At 37.0% G+C, this 17,705-nt stretch overlaps 1 protein-coding gene across 2 annotated transcripts in view; it reads right to left on the reverse strand.

The window, feature by feature from the left end:
• The window catches only part of LOC106879647 (malate dehydrogenase, cytoplasmic), a 32,696-nt gene extending 19,703 nt beyond the window's left edge, over positions 1-12,993 (reverse strand). For both annotated transcript variants that reach the window (XR_016244812.1, XM_014929308.3), the window contains exon 1: positions 12,884-12,993. Coding sequence is in view for 1 of the 2 variants with exons in the window: in XM_014929308.3 (XP_014784794.1) it covers positions 12,884-12,886 (3 nt within the window). In the remaining variant the exon portion in view is untranslated. The remainder of the gene's footprint in view (positions 1-12,883) is intronic.
• Between the last annotated feature and the right edge of the window lie 4,712 nt (positions 12,994-17,705).

A 17,705-nucleotide genomic window follows, 5' to 3' on the forward strand; every position in this document is an offset into this window, starting at 1 on the left:
ACAATTCAACAATGGAAAATATTTTCACAAGCCACCGGTAAATTCAGCTGTATATTTGCAAATGTCAGAATTGTATAACACTAAAGCTCATCTCAGCAGCAAAACATGCAGAGGAGTGCCCTAATAAAGAGAAATACAAAAGACAGAAGAGAGAATGTGGAGCAAAGTTATAAGCTAAATATAACCTGATTAGCAGATTAATTTTCACAGAAAAAGGTTCGATATCTATGAACAAAAAAAAAAAAGACTTGTGGATTAAAATAAGAAAATGAGGATGAAGTGGTGAGAAAGGACCTACAGATGTAGGGATCCATAAAGGGGATGACAGGGGATTAAGACTCCTGGTGGTTTGCTGTACTTGGAAAGACACATCAAGCTAAGTAAGTGTGGTTGCCCTTGCAACCCTCTCCAGCTGAGCATCCCTAACCTTACGGGCTTATAAGTGCTGGTGTCACATAAAAAGCACCAATGCTGGTGCACCCCGTACACTCTGTAAAGTGGTTGGCATTAGGAAGGGCATCCAGCAATAGAAACCATGCCAAAACAGATATAGGACCTAAACAGTTCTTCAGCTGGTCAGTTCCTGTCAAACTGTTCAACCCGTGCCAGCATGGTTAAACAGACATTTGATGGATGATGATGATGATTTAGTTTTCTGTGACTCAAGCATCGATTTTTCAAATGACACCAACAACAAAACAAAACATTTTCTAAAAATTAGAATATCACTATTCCATAGCAAAATCATACAAAAGAACCAAACAATAAAGAAGGGAATTTGGTTATAGACAGGCTGAAAACCAAGTCCAATACATCAAGCATTTAAACCAGCCACATCCGGTCCAAAATATTCTGCTTGTTTTATGTTCAAACTGGCTAAATCCAGTCTCTCACAGCTATCTTACAATGTCATTGAAATCTTGAAGCTGCAAGATAATGCACGATTAATTCAAATCAATTTGAATAAATAAGCATTACATTTGCCAGAGTAATCTGAATGCCAAAGGGTTAAGAAGCAATGTATTAACAATTGGATAACAGGTCTGACACACTTCTGAATTCATAACACCACCACTACCACCATCACTACCACCTGTTCTTTGATTGACTTTAGATCACTATACTGCAAGCATCTGACACAGAACCCTGGCTTCTTTCCCCACTTACATTTCCCATTTACATGGTGTTAGGAAGGGCATCCGACTTCAAAAACCACGCCAAATCAGACTGGAGTCTGGTACAGCCCCTCGGCTTACCCGCCCGGGGTCAAACTACCCAGCCCATGCTAGCATGGGCAACAGATGTTAAATGATAATGATGGTCAAAGTGAACACTGGCTACATAAATTTGGGGTGGGGATTGTAAAAGTCTTGAACAATACATATCTTTCTTGGACCAACTTTTAAAATATTACTAGAAAATATGTTTAAAAAACAAATAAAAACTTTTATGAATGGTGATTTGGATATCTTTAATGGATGAACACTATAATACTGTAGTATTCGTCTTGAGAAAGCATCTCACACAGACGTACAGTGCTAAAAAGTACAGCAGTCTCAGCAGCAGGTGAATTACCATCCATTTGCCTAACTTAATCAGAATACATCATCATCGTCATTTAACATCTGTTGTTCATGCTGGCATGGGTTGGGCGGTTTGACCAGGGCTGGTAAGCTGGGAGGCTGCACCAGACTCCAGTCTGATTTGGCAAGGTTTTCTACAGCTGGATGCCCTTCCTAATGCCAACCACTCCAGTGTCACACAAATGAGTGCCATTTGTGTGACACTGGTATCTGCTATGACTGCGATTTTTCTTGGCTTGATGGGTCTTCTTCTCAAGCACAACATAATACAAAAGGTCTCAGTTATTGCCTCCGTGAGGCCCAATGCTCAAAAGGAACTCAGCGACTTTGTCCCCATGAGACCATATTTATATTTTTTCTTGAACCCTGAGACCCATAAAACTACCTATCCAGTTTCCACAGCATATAAGCAACCAAAGAACAAGACAGCCCCCTGAAAGGGATATGGTCTGTTGCAGGGTTCAAGGCCACCAGTTTTAGTGGGAGGGGACACATTGATACCATCAATCCTTAGTACTTGACTAGTACTTTATTTTACTGACCTCCAAAGGAATGAAAGGCAAAGTCAGCTTCAGCAAGATTTGAACTCAGAATGTAAAGGGCCGGAAGAAATACCACCAAGCATTTTATCCAGTGTGCTAATGATTCTACTAGTTTGCCATGAATACAAAATGACAGTGTATATATGGAATTTATTGGTAGCATAAAAGCAAAGCCAATATTTCTGTTAAAATTTGATTGAAAGAGGTTTCCTGAAAGTCCAGCAATAAACTGTACAATGACAAACAAGCCAAGGTCAGATCGGTAATGTGACAAAGAGCATCAATAAACTTTCATGAAACAGATACTCTACACTGAAGGACTTCAAGACAAAAACATTACATCTTAAGCTATAAAAGCAACAAAGGCAATAAAACAGACATGTAATGCAGCTTCTATGAGATTCAACAGGATAATTGAGACATTGTATATTATTAACCCAATTCTCTGGAAAAGAAGCATTATTGTGGAAGTAAGATGAAGTGCTCAAGAAAAGGAATAGTAATTTCCTAGACACACACACTATACATACACACACAAACACACATACATGCAGACATGATTTTCTCTCCACTCAACACCCATTACTCATTCACAAAAAAAGTATAATAGAAAAATGATTTACAGAATAGATTCAAATAAAACAGGTCATCATAGAAAATAATATAAGGAAAAATTAAAAAAGATAAACAAATATACATTAACAAGAACATTATTACATTTATTATGAATGACAAAAGCAGTATTCAAAATAGTAATCTGAGTATAATACTTAAAGTAGACAGATCGCTGAAAGCTTACAGTATTCATATTTTCTAGACATATAGTGTTAAAAAACACAGAAATTTATCAGCAGCAGTGGTGGCATTGCCAAATAAGTATTTCTGCTGCATCAGTAGCATTTCTACAGTTCAGTAGTTGTAACAAAAATCTCATACATGAGAAATCTTTGAATTCTTACATTAGTTAACTTCATCTTACTTTACATATCAACTCTCAAGAAAATAAAGTTGTGCACCACAGATCAAGATTACTGGGTCAGTGACAAACAGATATGCGCCATCCCAAACAGGTCTATCCACAACAACTTACACCTCATGCATTACATTTATTGAGAGGGTTAGTAAGAAACCTGGCATGGGCGGGCCCTGATCAAGCTTTTGATAGGGTCAACCACCAATACTTAAAGGCTATCCTTGCAGCAGCCAGTTTCAGTCCCATTTTCAGATGCTGGATCACTGCGATGTACAGTGACATCCATATAAGGGTCAAAATAAATGGCCACCTATTGAAATCCTTTAGTATCACATGCTAACTCCATCAAGGATGCTCACTCTCACCCCTGCTGTATGAGCTGGCTATGGAGTCATTGCTACAGAAGTTGAATGTTTCAAGAGGCATCTCACATGAACTAGGATACAGCAGGTTTGTGTAGGCTTATGTGGACAACATCACCATAATAGTGTTGGACATCTTGGAAATCAAGGTGATCGGCACTAACTTAAGGGAGTACAAAACAGAGACAAAGATTAACCAGAAGTTGGTGGGCCCGCAATTCGGCACCTGGAGAGACAGGTCCATGTTGTCCAACAGCACTATAGTGCACTAGATGATAAAAGGGTTAAGTTGTTCAGGGTCTGGTTCAATCCAGTCCTCCAGGTGGACAAGAACTGAGGAGGTGGGGTGATGGGAAGGATGGCCTGTCTCAACCAGAAATGGACAGAGGTGGTGAATGCATACATTGCTTCAGTCATCTACTACTGCCTGACCACCATCCCCCACCCTGCTTCATGGCTGATCAAACTGAAGTGCTTGCTCATTCACTTTCTGTGGAAAGCGATGTGTTCTGCTCATCAGCCAATCCATCTGCTGTTAGCAGCCACTGAGTGGGTGACTGAGCTTTCATGATTAATGATGCACAGACATGCACTGAGGCTGCGACATCTTCAGTGCTTCCTTGGTGGTGAGCAGGTGAGGTCACTGTTTGTCAGACAGGATTTTCAGCAGCTCATCTCATTGACAAAATTACACTCCTGGATCAAGTGTAGACTGAGAAGGTGTGCTTGGCATCTGGGGTGTTGGCAAGCGCTCACAGCTCTCTGCCAGTTAGACAATACAGTCAGTGGAAGATCCATATTGGAGTTCTATAGTGGATTAGTGACAGACAAGAGTGATGAAATCCTTGGGGAAAACTCTGGACACAGGGAGGGATCAATTTACTAGTCTTTTCCAGAGAACATTTGAAACAAGGTCTATAGATAATTTTCAGAAATCCCTGGCCTGGCAGTGTTACCGGGGAACTCTGCCAGTTTGAGACAAGCTCTACAGGTATGTAACTGCAGTCAGATGGATCTGTCTGAGATGTGGTACACAGGTCAATGAAACTGTTCTGTAAGCACTTGTCCAGTGTCCAAGCATTGCTAATTTATGGCGTTTTATTGAACAGCTGTTGACGTGTGTAGGACAGATCCAGTTATCAGCCAAATCCATCATGATGATCACCCCACCGCCTTCTTTTAACTGGAAAGGGAAGACAGTTTTCCTCTGTCTGGTGGCCAAAGCAAAAGAGGTAGTGTGGTGGATGAGGTTGAAAGGACTGAAGACAGACATTTTGCTCTTCAATCAAACCCACATTGACTTTTTCAGTTCCACCTTCACAGAAGTGGAGGTAATAAATAAAAATTCTCTCTGGAAACTGCTGAACAATCAGCTAGAAAAATTGGCAAGATGGACACCATAAATGAAACAATGCCTTGTGGTATATGTAACTGATGCATGTGTTTATTACTGGCATAATGACCCTAGTGAGATACAACAAAATCCATTTCAGCACAAGTTCACATCAAGAATTTTGCAAACAAACTATTGTAATTTTTAGTAGATTCAATTCACCTATAGGTTAAAAAAAAACTTGCGAAAAGTATACACATTGATCAAAAGAAATACAAGTCAGACTAATACAGTTTATAGGTACATATTGAAAATCAATACATAGAAATATTATGTAGGTGGAACATACAATAAATTTCCATCACCTTCAAAATACTGAAGCAATAAATGGCCTTCACATAAAAAATGCACCTTCTATTTTGAAATTTTCAGTACCCAAGACAATTTGGTTGCTATGGTATAGGACCAATCAACCTTGAGTGAGCTTAGCTGAGAACCAAACACACAATGCTTTCTGGTGTACAACATACTGGAGTACAGTGACATTCGAGCATTGTGTTTATACTACCATCAAGTTTGCTCTTATATATGTAAGCCTGTATTATCACACATCAGTTGTAGGTTGAAAAACTAGATGTAGTTACTTCAGATTCGATCTTCTAGATGTAGTTCACTGATACATTGTTCCCCAAAGCTGAAAGGGATACTGAACATCCAAATCTTATGATTTATTATGCAGTGCACTAGTTTGGACATGTTGATTTCCTCTTCTTTACTACTATTATTGCCCAGCTTTTTATATGCCAGTAATTGTTAACTCCAAGTGAGCCCCGACACAGCAGGCCTATAATCAAGGCTATACTATCAATTTAGAAGTATCTCACAAATCATATTATCCAGTGTATGTGCCCTTGCTTTTCACAAGACAGTAAGGTATGATATGAATAGAGAACTAATATATTTCTGGTTATTTATGTTTTACAATATGGTATTTTTAAATGTTCTTAACAGTATTTATATCATCATTACTCAACCATCTCATTTATACTCTGATCCCCTTGTGAGTATGCCCGGCATTTTGCCACCATCTCTATCCTGCTGTCTCCCACTCTCTCTCTCCTTCTCCTGCATTTCCCTCAGGTTGGGTAACTGTGTAGTACCTTTGCAGTAGCACACCTGTTTCTGTCTTCATTCCTATCTTTCTCTAGGTAACCTTGTACTTCCTCTACAACAAGACACCTGTATCTGTCTCACTATAACCTTTTCATCATCACCTCCTCCAATGCTTCCTTTTTGTCTTGCATGTACCTGGTGACCCTGTCACTGCAGGTGCCACTGAAAAAAGCATCCAGTCCACTCTGCTGAGTGATTGGTGTCGGAAGGGCATCCTGCTGTAAAGATCCTGCCAAAACAGTCACAGAAGTCTGGTTGTCCCACCCATGCTAGCATGGAAGGTGGACATTAAAATGATGATGATGATATGCTTTCTTTACTAATTACTATGTCACCTAGAGACATAGGTGAATATCAAAGAAGTATTTGTGCATAGCATATTGGATACTTAAAAGCATTTTTTACTAATCATCATCATTGTCATCATTCAAAGTCTGCTTGTTCATGCTAGCATGGGTTGGATGGTTCAACAGGAGCTGGCGAGCCAGAGAGCTACACCTGGCTCCAATAGTCTGCTTTGCCAGGCTGAATGTCCATTTTCTAACACCAATCACTTCAGAGAGTGTACAGAGTGATTTTTACATGGCACCAACATATTTAAATGAAGACAGATATGAGCAGGCTTTTTTTTCAAAATTTTTTAAAAATAAATAAAACATACTTTATTTTAACAGAAAATTAATGATCCTTTAGAAAAAATCTGAAGATAATAAACTAATCCAGCAGAAAGTCGAGTGATGAAAAGTTCAAGCAACTAGGTCGATTCTATCTAACATTCTTTGGTATTGTTAATGGATCTGCTAAGTGCTACTTTTAATCTACATATTTGGAATCATGATCCTAGAGAGAATCTATATAATCAACCAATCTGCTAGCAAAAAACTGCCAAATATCCTTTAAACTCCTCCTTTAATGCCAAAGAAAGAGGGGAAGGGGGGAGAAGATGGAATACTGAACATTCTAATTCTGGTTACTCAATATACTCTCCCACCCCACCCACACACACGTTTGGTAGGAAAGAAAACTGGATAAATCAGCTGGAAACAGCCCAAAATGATTAAAAAAAAAGTTGGAAGAGAAAATTGGGCACTTGACTTTGATAAGAACCAGTATTCTCCAATTCATCACAAAAACCACTTAAAATATATAATAGAGAAGCAATTCTTAACCCTTTTGATAACAACCCAGCTGAAACTGCTTCTGGCTCTGTAGTACAATTGTCTTGTTTTCATAAGTTCTGAATTAAAACTTACTACTAAACCTTAGTCACAATTTATGTTCCTAACACTAGCTTAATGATAACTAAGTTATTTTACTAAATTCTTTGTTATATTTAAAATTAATTGAAAGAAACACAGAGCATCTCAACAGAAATATGGTAACAAAATGGTTTAAATATATAACCTTTCCTACTCTAGGCACAAGGCCTAAAATTTTGGGGGAGGGGGCCAGTCGATTAGATCGACCCCAGTACGCAACTGGTATTTAATTTATCGACTCCGAAAGGATGAAAGGTAAAGTCGAACGTAAAAACAAACGAAATACTGCTAAGCATTTCGCCGCCTTGGTTAAAGCATATAATAGAGAAACAATTCAATTGACTGAAGTAAAAGCTAAAAATTATATTTGACGAAGGACACCTATCCGTTTGCTGAATATAACTTTTATACATAAAGTTTAACAAAAACTTATGTGGACCTCAGTTGAAAACTGCTGATGTAGACCGCGATAGTTTGTTAATTCCAAATCAGCTAAGCGCAAGAGGGCTTATATATGTAGAGCATTCCAGCCATGGCCTTGCAGATTTTTATGAGGGAGAGAGGATATGACTATGGATATAGAGGATATTATCTATGGTGTTGGTAGGCTTCTTAAAGCTGTTGAATGAGATTTGGCTGTTATTTCTAGCAGATCAAACAATTACATTTAGTTCTATGTCCAAGTTATCTCCCTTAAAAATATGAAGACTATGTTCTCAAATCAGTCTATTTATACAATGTTATTATGCAAGAGCATGGGCGAAGGTTGCTATTTTACTTTCCTTCTAGGGCGCGAGGTAACTGACTTATACGTGAGAATCCGCTTTTCATAACTAGTAACCCATATCACCTACCGATGAGAAACATTGACACGTTGATTTACAATTGCAGAGCCACCTCGCGTTCGATCGACTTAACAGAAATAGCAGCCAAGCTATATCAAAATCACACTTAACCCATCAACCCATATAATACCACGACTTCGTCCTTGGATACCTTTAGAAAAGTCCCACTTTGTTGCAAGTATTCGGGTCAGGTTCCCATCTGAAGATACTCGTACAACTAGTCTCGAAAGTAATGAAATGAGTTGCACTCCGACCAGCGGAGATAAAGAATACGCACACCACCCGTTTTCGGCGAAAACGGGTGGTGTGTGTGTGTGTATTCTTAACCTTCGCCCTCCGATCCTCCTCCTTTGAAAGCATTAAAATGTCTGAAATATCGAAGGTGATGGAAAGAAAAGTCTTTCTGTGCACAAGACCAGTTGTTCCGAACCTTTTCACTACCAATGACCCCTTTTATTGAAATGAGTTTTCTCACGGACCCCTTTTAATATGCTAATCCTTATGTGAAACTTTGAATTTAGTTCACAGACCCTCAGTACTACCTTTGCGGGCCACAGATTGGGAACCACTGCACTAGACGATTGAATACAAACTTTCTTGCCCAGTCTAAGCAGCCATCTGACGATGGTATGTCCGAATGACTAGATATTGTACGTGTGAATATCTCATTATTGATTCCCCTATCTCCGTGTTTACTGATTAGAAAGTGACACGTTGAAGCCACTTAACTGTCAATACACGATTTGTAAAAGAGGATGGAGCAAAATGAGTAATTTCTGATTTTTCGTTTTTCCTTATTTGCTTGAAGCTATACATTGCGAGTATTGCATCATCGTTTTGTACACTAACATCGTTTTTCGGAGTAAAAATTGGTCAGTATAGCTGAAACTGAGTTTGAAATATTGTCAGACAACAGGTACTTTTTTTTCAAGAAATTGTTCCTCAACTTTTACCCGATTGTAACTGAGGTTGCTAATAAAATATCTGGAAAATTTTGGGTGTTTAACAATCAATATTCTTCTTTTTTTCTCCCCACACTAACGTCTAATTTGATAATTTTCAATATTTAAAAAAGGAAATTAGTCTAAACTGGGGCAAAATGAGTAATGACTGATTTCAATTTTTTCTTTTTAAATGCATTGTGCGTAAATAATCAGAAGAGATCCACTCATGTAGATCTTTAGATTTAGTCGAGTTTAGTTAATTTCATATCATGTGCCATTTTTCCATGACCTTTCATTTGACCTAGATATTTTAAATTTTCGTTGCATTTCTCATCTTTCTGTCTAAGGATGGATATTGATGTGTGGGTCCTTATTCAAATGTAATTCTGGAGAACTCAAGTGGCAAATTAACCTTATCTTATCTTACTCATTTTGCCCCAGCTAAATTTGTCTTTTAATTCTCATAGAGAACCGTGATTTTCTGAAATAGGGTTCTGAATATGTTATGGTGTTTTTAATGCATATAGGGAAGGTCTTTTTCTTAGTTGGTATAGTTTTTGTACAGTAGAGAATTTAGTAAGAAATCAAAAATGCAGTAACTCTTACTCATTCTGTCTCGCCCCAATACAATGAAAAAAATTTGAAATAACATAACATGTATCTCATCTTTGACTTCTTTTAGTCATTGGACTGTAACCGTGCTGGGGCACCGACTAGTAGGTTTTCACAATATTTTAAAGCCCGATACTTATTCTCGGTTTCTCTTGGCCGAACCGCTGCTACAGGGGTGTAAACAAACCAATATCGGTTGTCAAGCGGTGGTGGAGGACTAGCAAATACACAAACACACACACGATTGCGAAAATATTCTTTCAGTTTCCGTCTACCAAATTCACTCATGGATTTGGTCGGCCTGAGAATATACATGACGTTTGCTAGAGGTGCCATGCAGTGGGACTGAAGCCGAGAAACCATGTGGATGGGAAGCAAGCACACGCACACAGACACACTCATCTCTCATGTTTCAGTAATTAGGCTGCGGCGATGCTGAGACGTCGCCCTCAATGGTTTTAGCCGAATAGATTGATGGCGAAGGTAAAGAATACGCACACCCGGTGTTTAGGGTTAGGGTTTCGCCGAAAACGGGTGGTGTGCGTACTCTTTACCTCCGCCAAATTGATTCCAACACTTCTATTTTAAAATCTGGTACTTAATCGGCTATCTTTCGTTTTATCTATTACGTATTTTCGCCGAATAGCTACGTTACGGGGATGTAAACAAATCAACACCGGTTGGTGGTGAGGTGCAACATATATACACTATGCGCGCGCACGAGCAAACACACGCACACACTCAAACGATGGGCTTCTTTAATTGCGTTAGCTGTTATATATCACTACAACTTCGTTGCATGTTTGCAAAAATCATTGAAGATGTTATTAATCTTTCAACGAGCGAGAAATCCAATAAAAACAGTGATTGGTACCTTCCGCTATTTGTTCCACCCGAGCTGCATACATACACCCCTGTTACACCACACCATCAGATATTGTCGTAAAGCAACGATTGGTCCGATGTAAGCCTGTAACTAATGACGCTTACAAAAATACATACAAAATAAATGAATAAATAAAGTGAATAGCCTTAAATCACCTGGCCTAAACTACAGTTATTTGGGCTAAGATCGAATTTTTGCATCTCCCCCAAATTTCCAAATTAAATAAAAGTTATTGCTAACTCTATTCTTACCCACATTCCCATACCGCCTGTCTTTCAATTCACATAAATTACAAAATCTTATCCAAGGACAATAATTACGAAATCTTTTCTTTCTTCAAATCTCAGAGTAACAATATTTTTGAAATATAACAACCCCTTGAGTGAATATTAGATTGTTGACGCTAATTTGATCGTTAAATACCGTCTTTTTCTATTTTGTTTAATCCATTGATACAGTGATAATCCTCTAAGGGATAGGAGCGATCGGCCATGTACCTTACAACATAAAAAACTAAGTCATACTTTTATTATTAATGAAAATCAGTCGAAAATACACTCTTCAATATGCAGTAACATTATATATATATATATATATATATATATATATATATACACACACACACACACAGAGACTAAGCAACACCTTGTAGGGTACCGCCACTTCGTCCGTCTCCTATTTCCGCCCTTCAAGTTTACATAGAGGTCAAGGTTATATATAGCTTAACAGCTTTTCATACTTATTTTATTGCCAACACACCAAAACTTCAATAACAGAAAAGAGTTGGGATTAATTCGAACATTGCCCTTACCCTAGTTACTTGAACTCTCAACATCTATACAGTCTAATTAAGCTACAGAAAAGTAAAACAGGTGTTTTAAATTATTTCAATTATCTTTAGTGTCGTAATATAACAGTGAAAATAATTAAATAATCACAAATTTACAGTAATATAACCATATCTTGGTTTCCTCACCCGTGCTGTTTCCTAATAGCCTTCTGGAAAATGCATAATTTTTAATGAAATTACACGATAATACACTTCGAAAGTGTACATTACGATTATGTTGATAACATTAAAGGTTTTTTTCTACTTGTTTTTAATGAGATTTGAATCGTTCCTCCCTCTTCTCGTCTTTGTTTCTTCATAAGTATCGTTAAAACTACATATTTTATATATGACATTTTGCAGATACACGTCTTTTAAGAGTAGATTTCATAATGCTGTTTCTAATGTATAAATCATATATATATATATATATATATATAGGTAGTGAAAAGTTCTAATGCCAGGAAATTTGGTGGCAATTAGGTCGGAGCCCGAGAGGAAAACCTTAGGAAACTCCTTCAAAGAATCCTTTTGTTTTAATTTTAACATAATTGTCATCTACACTCCCAAAAACGTAATACTGCAAAATGCCATTTAAAAACATGCATTATAAAGTTGTAAAAGAAACAAAGCTGGGGTAGTATATCAACCCATTATTATTCCTTCCAGTCTTGCAGAATTATATCAAAAGAATGATTATATCACATGTCCGTGAGGGAGTATCGACATGGTCGCTTAATATTTTAGAAATAACAGCTAAATCTCTCAAATCACACCCAGTGATCTAAAAAAAATGTAAAGATACAACAGATAGTTTAGTACAAAACGAACATATTCTAATGGGGTTGAAGGGTCAAAAGACCTGAGAGACGTTGCTAATGCAGGACCTCAAAAAGTAAACTGCTTCGACATAAACAGTTTACTCCAAGAGAAAATACCAAAACTAAGCGAAACGATGTGAATCTTCTTAAAGATGTGTGTAACATAATGAACGATTGCTCACAATTACAAGGACGAGTATATATAATATATATATATACTATAAACTATGAAAATATGGATATGCAACCAACACATTTTTTTTAAGTGAATAAAAAACTAGAAAGCGAAACATAAGTTGGTTTAATATTAAAAATGCCATTATGTATATAAATATACTTTGAATGTAACATACAGTGAAGGTCAAACTAGAGAAGCAGGAATATACCAGAGTAGCGGTTGCAATTTGTTATTCAAAAACAACCCCACATATGAAAGCGACTGTGATCAAAGCATATAGTGAACGTAAAGTAATACTGCAATATAATTAACGAAAAGTAGGTATATATGACAAGATAGTTCGATATGATTACACTAGTAAAACACGATAACCTAAGTGAGAATGTATATATATATATATATAAATATTACACATATATATATATATATATATATATATATATATATATATATATATATATATAATACACACAGACATATATATATATATATATATATATGTCCATGTAGACCTATATATATATAAGCACAGAAAATACTTACCATGATTGCTTAAGGTGTTGAGAAGCTTAATTTGAACCAACAACGCCGAAGTTTGCTTTGAGGACAGCACTAAGTGAACGTCGTGTTGAACAAAACACAAAAGCAGCAGCAAGAGGAGAGCGTGAGGAATAAACTAATAGAGAATAACTCTCTCTATTTATCTCTCTCCTCCCCTTCTTTCGTCAAGAGGAGTGCGTGAGGAATGGACTAATACAAAACAACTCTATTAATCTATCTCTCTCTCTCATCTCCCGTTCTTTCGCTTTCTTTTCTTCCTTTACTTACACTCATGCGCTCTATCTCTCTCTCTCATAGATAGATAGACAGACAGATAGACAGAAAGATAGATAGACAGATAGATAGATAGACAGAAAGGTAGATAGACAGATAGACAGACAGATAGACAGAAAGATAGATAGACAGATAGATAGATAGACAGAAAGGTAGATAGATGTGTTTGTGTGTGTGTATTTTCATATTTTTATGTATAAAAGTAATGGGTTTTTTTCCATTAATGGAATTTCTGTGGTAGTTATTGCAGTTTTAGACACAGACGAAAATGTCTTATCGGTAGTCCTATAGACATTTGGTAAAGTGGAAGAGAACATGTTCAAAAATCTTAAGACATAGGAGACGTGTAGACCTACAATGTGGAGAGCAAAGCGAGGAGGAGAAAATTATTTTTTTTTTTTAGATTTGCAAAGAACATGTTCAACCCTTCTAGAATAAAAGTGAAGAAAGAAATATATAAAAAGCTAGATGATGAAAGAGAAATCGATTTTCAAAATTTAGAAAAAAAAACACTCTATAGTTTTAGAATGCATAAGAGAGCAAAAGGAAAAAAATGTAAAAGTTAAAAGCTGAGATGAAAACGAAGATTCAAGATTTAGAAAGAACACGGTCAGAACTTTTGAAATGCTTGAGAGAGGAAAGGGAACTAGATGAAGTACTAAAAATGAGAGGAAAATTATATTTGAAGAAATGAGGGTTAATATACAGTTTGAGACCCTTTAACGAAAACAAAAAGAAACCCAGCCTATTAGGTGTAAAAGAATATGAAAAAAAGTTTGCGTAAACAAATATGAAAAAAAGTTTGCGTAAACAAATATGAAAAAAAGTTTGCGTAAACAAATACGAAAAAAAGTTTCCGTAAACGAACGTGGGGATGGAGAGAGGACTTTTGGAAAATTCGCAAGATTCGATTTTCGCCTTGTAACTTCCAGGAAAATGGGTATATATATATTGATGAAATTTTATAGAAAAACCGTTCAAATGACACAAATTACAATTATAAAGATATTTCTGGGGGAAATTTTTTTCCGAAGGGGTGGGGAAAGGACTGTCGGAAAATTCACACGATCCGTTTTTTTCCCCTCGTAACTTTCAGGAAAATGGATATCTTTTAATGAGGTTTTACAGAAGCACCTTTCAAACAGCATAGATTACGATTATAAATAAATTTATAGGGAAAATATTCTTCCGAAAGGGTGGGGAGAGGACTGTCGGAAAGTTCACTCGATCCGTTTTTTTCCTTCATAACTTTCCGGATCTTGTTTAGCGTCCGGTCACCAATACGGAAAAAAAACAGTCTAACAGGTGTAAAGAAAAGTGTAGAAAACGAATACGAAAATAAAAATTTGCGCAAACACACATGTTTATTCCTTCGTCTTGGTTTGGTAATTATTTGACGGCAACGATTCGAGAGAGAAAGGAGGTATACCTTGGCTGCCTCCCACCCCACCCTCCGTTCATTTGCGTAATTTGTTGTTCCCCCCCCCCCATATTATGTTTCCTGCACATTTTTTTACACCCGTTAGACTGGGGTTTTTTCCGTTTTGGTAACCGGGCGCTAAACTAGATCCTGAAAGTTATGAGGGGAAGAAAACGGATCGTGTGAACTCGGACAGTCCTCTCCCCACCCCTTCGGAAAACATTTCCCCCAGAAATTTCTTTGTAATCGTAATTTGTGCCATTTGAACGGTATTCTATAAGATTTCACTAATATATATCCATTTTCCTGAAAATTACAAGGGAAAAATCAGATCTTGTGAATTTTCCGAAACTCCTCTCCACCCCTCCCCGTTCATTTGCGCAATTTTATTTTCATATTCGTTTTCTTTCTACACAGTTTTTACACCGAGTGAGATGGATGTTTTTTTCTTTAACGGGTCTCAAACTGTATGTTGACCGAAATGAGTACTAACTGTAACAACCTAGTTGCTTGTAAACGGGGCCGTACCCAAATGTTCACGACACCCATGAGTACAAAAGAAAAAAGTTTTTTGCTGATGTGGTTTCGCATGCTGCGCTCGGAAGACTACCCCACATCTCCATAGCGATAGTTCCCAGCACCTATGACTTCAACAATAACGTTTCGTATTTTGGTAAAATCTTTGATTGAAATTATAGATTATGGTTTTAATAAAAATAAAAAAGTTTGAAAATTATCTGATCATCTGCCAGTCACTGTTTTTTGTTTGTTGTTTTGGTGAGAACAGGCTTTCTGGAAAATTTGTCCCTATTATAATGAAGGTGGACGTAAGTAACTTTTATGGGTGCAGTGCAGTTTTTCTCGCTCTCCCACTTGACAATTATTAATATTCTTTTATTGCAGAAAGCCAACATCAAATCTCATTATATCCGGCAATAACTATTTTAGTTAAATGTTCTCGGTTTTCTTCGGATATTATTCACGCAGCCAACGAAATACATCTTCATTTCTCCGCTCCCCAAACAACCAGCGACAGAAGTATGTGTACATTGGTCTTCTCAGAGTAGATGGTGGTGCAAACATCGCTGCGACCAGACATTTTCCTGCTATCCAGGAGGGCAAAAACAATCATTGTGATTGAACTCACGGTATTCTGGAAGGACAAATTTGGCATTTCTCACCTGCTGAAGAAAACCAAATACGAAGACTTGATGATGAACCGCTTTGTACCCCCACAAAAAAAACACCCCTTTTTTTCCTTGTTTAATTTTTTTTTTGTCCTACACAGACCCCCCTTTTCGGCTACGGAGAATACGAATCTGCAAAAAAATTGGCAAAAAGCGGCAATTTGAAATTATCCCCACCCCCACCCCTACATTCTTCATTTTAAACTTTTTCAGAAATTTTTTTTATTTAAATATACAAAAAAAATTCCCAAAATTTTTCTACTTAGGGTTAGGGTTTTAGGGTTAGAGTTTTAGGGTTAGGGTTAGGATTTTAGGGTTAGGTTTTTAGGGTTTTAGGGTTGGGATTTTAGGGTTAGGGTTTTAGGGTCAGGGTTTTAGGGTGTTAGGGTTAGGGTTTTGGGGTTAGGGTTAATGTTTTAGGGTTAGAATTTTACGGTTAGGTTTACGGAAAAAGTAAAAAATGAAGAAATTGTTGGGGAGTAAGGGAGGCGGTAAAACATTTCAAAATTCCTATTTGGGGCAATTTTCTGGAATCTCCGTATCTGAAAGCATGGATTTTTGGAAAAAAAAAAATATTAAGCAATAATTTGCGAGAAAATGTGAGGTGGGGGACGGTAGGAAGTTTTTCCCTCCTGTAGTTTCTACATGGGGCAAAGAATATCTGGTGTTTATTTCACTCGCGTTCAGTAATTAATGTTCTCGCACGTCTCACTGCTTGCCAGGCAGAATGTTGAGGCAGTTGAGCGAAATGTGACCTCATTCTTGCTATCAATTAGTTCTGGACATTTGCACGGACATCTCCAGGTTTTAGCACAGACTGAACTAAACATTCACACAATCTCATAAGTTACTTCTTTTCACGCGGCAAAGCTTTTCCTTCTCTCTCAGTTTGAAATTATTGCTGTTGTAAATGGTTAATGCAATTTGTTTTTATGTCCAACAATAAATTCTTCTGTTAAATGTTCGCAGGTGTTGTTTAATTTACTTCGTCACGCAGCTCAAGAAACGTATTTTCATTCACCAGTTCAATGACAACAACAATAAATGGCTGTTTCCATCAAAAGTTGCAGAAACTGCGACGTGGTGCTGTTGAACTTGACTGCTTTGGGGATCCGTTACTCTCGAGCCCTCGCAAAGCTTCAATGACACGCATCAGCAGGAGACAAACAGACAGATGGACAAGACATTTATGTATTGTTGAATCGTATCTCTGCATTTCAGAAGTTATTTTTGGTTGAGTTAATAACTATCTGAAAAAATTACATGTAGTTTAATAAGACAAGGTACATTTATTCTGATGACATACCGAGAAGCGACAAAAAGTTAATATTTTTTTCTTATGCTCTTTAGATTGTTGGGAGAACTATGAAAATGTTCGGGGCATTGTATAAATAGATAGCTTTGTTCCCCAACATACTTTTGTTGTTACTTTTTTAAAATTTTTGTGCTATAACAGGAAAACTTATTATCTATCAGAATTGGGCCACTAACGGCAAAGTTTTTGTCATCGTTGTCAAGTGAGCCTCGCCATCGCCCGTAGCAATGCCGTGAGCGTGCTGGCTTGCTTCAGTAGATTCCGTTGAACCTTATCGTGTGTGACCAATTGAAGCACTTAGTCCTGCATTGGTGCTATCCCCCTTTTTTATTTTCTGTTTTCTTTTTCCTTTGTCTTTCTTTTGTAAAATATATTCCTGTTCATATTTTGAATAAAAATCGTCTTTTAGTTATAAAACCTGATCGATTATTTTTGTTTTATATTTTGTAAATAGCAATGACAGACAGACAGACAGTTAATTAGATCTTGTAGTGAACTACAGTATAGCTAAGCTGTGATTCGAAACCAAATCCACATTTTTATACATTGTCAAATAAATTTTCAACCTAGTGTTTTAGCCTTTTTTGCACTCAAAGATCAGCACATTCC

Source organism: Octopus bimaculoides, chromosome Z, assembly GCF_046866305.1.
Source record: "Octopus bimaculoides isolate indiv1 chromosome Z, ASM4686630v1, whole genome shotgun sequence".
Lineage (NCBI taxonomy): Eukaryota > Metazoa > Mollusca > Cephalopoda > Octopoda > Octopodidae > Octopus > Octopus bimaculoides.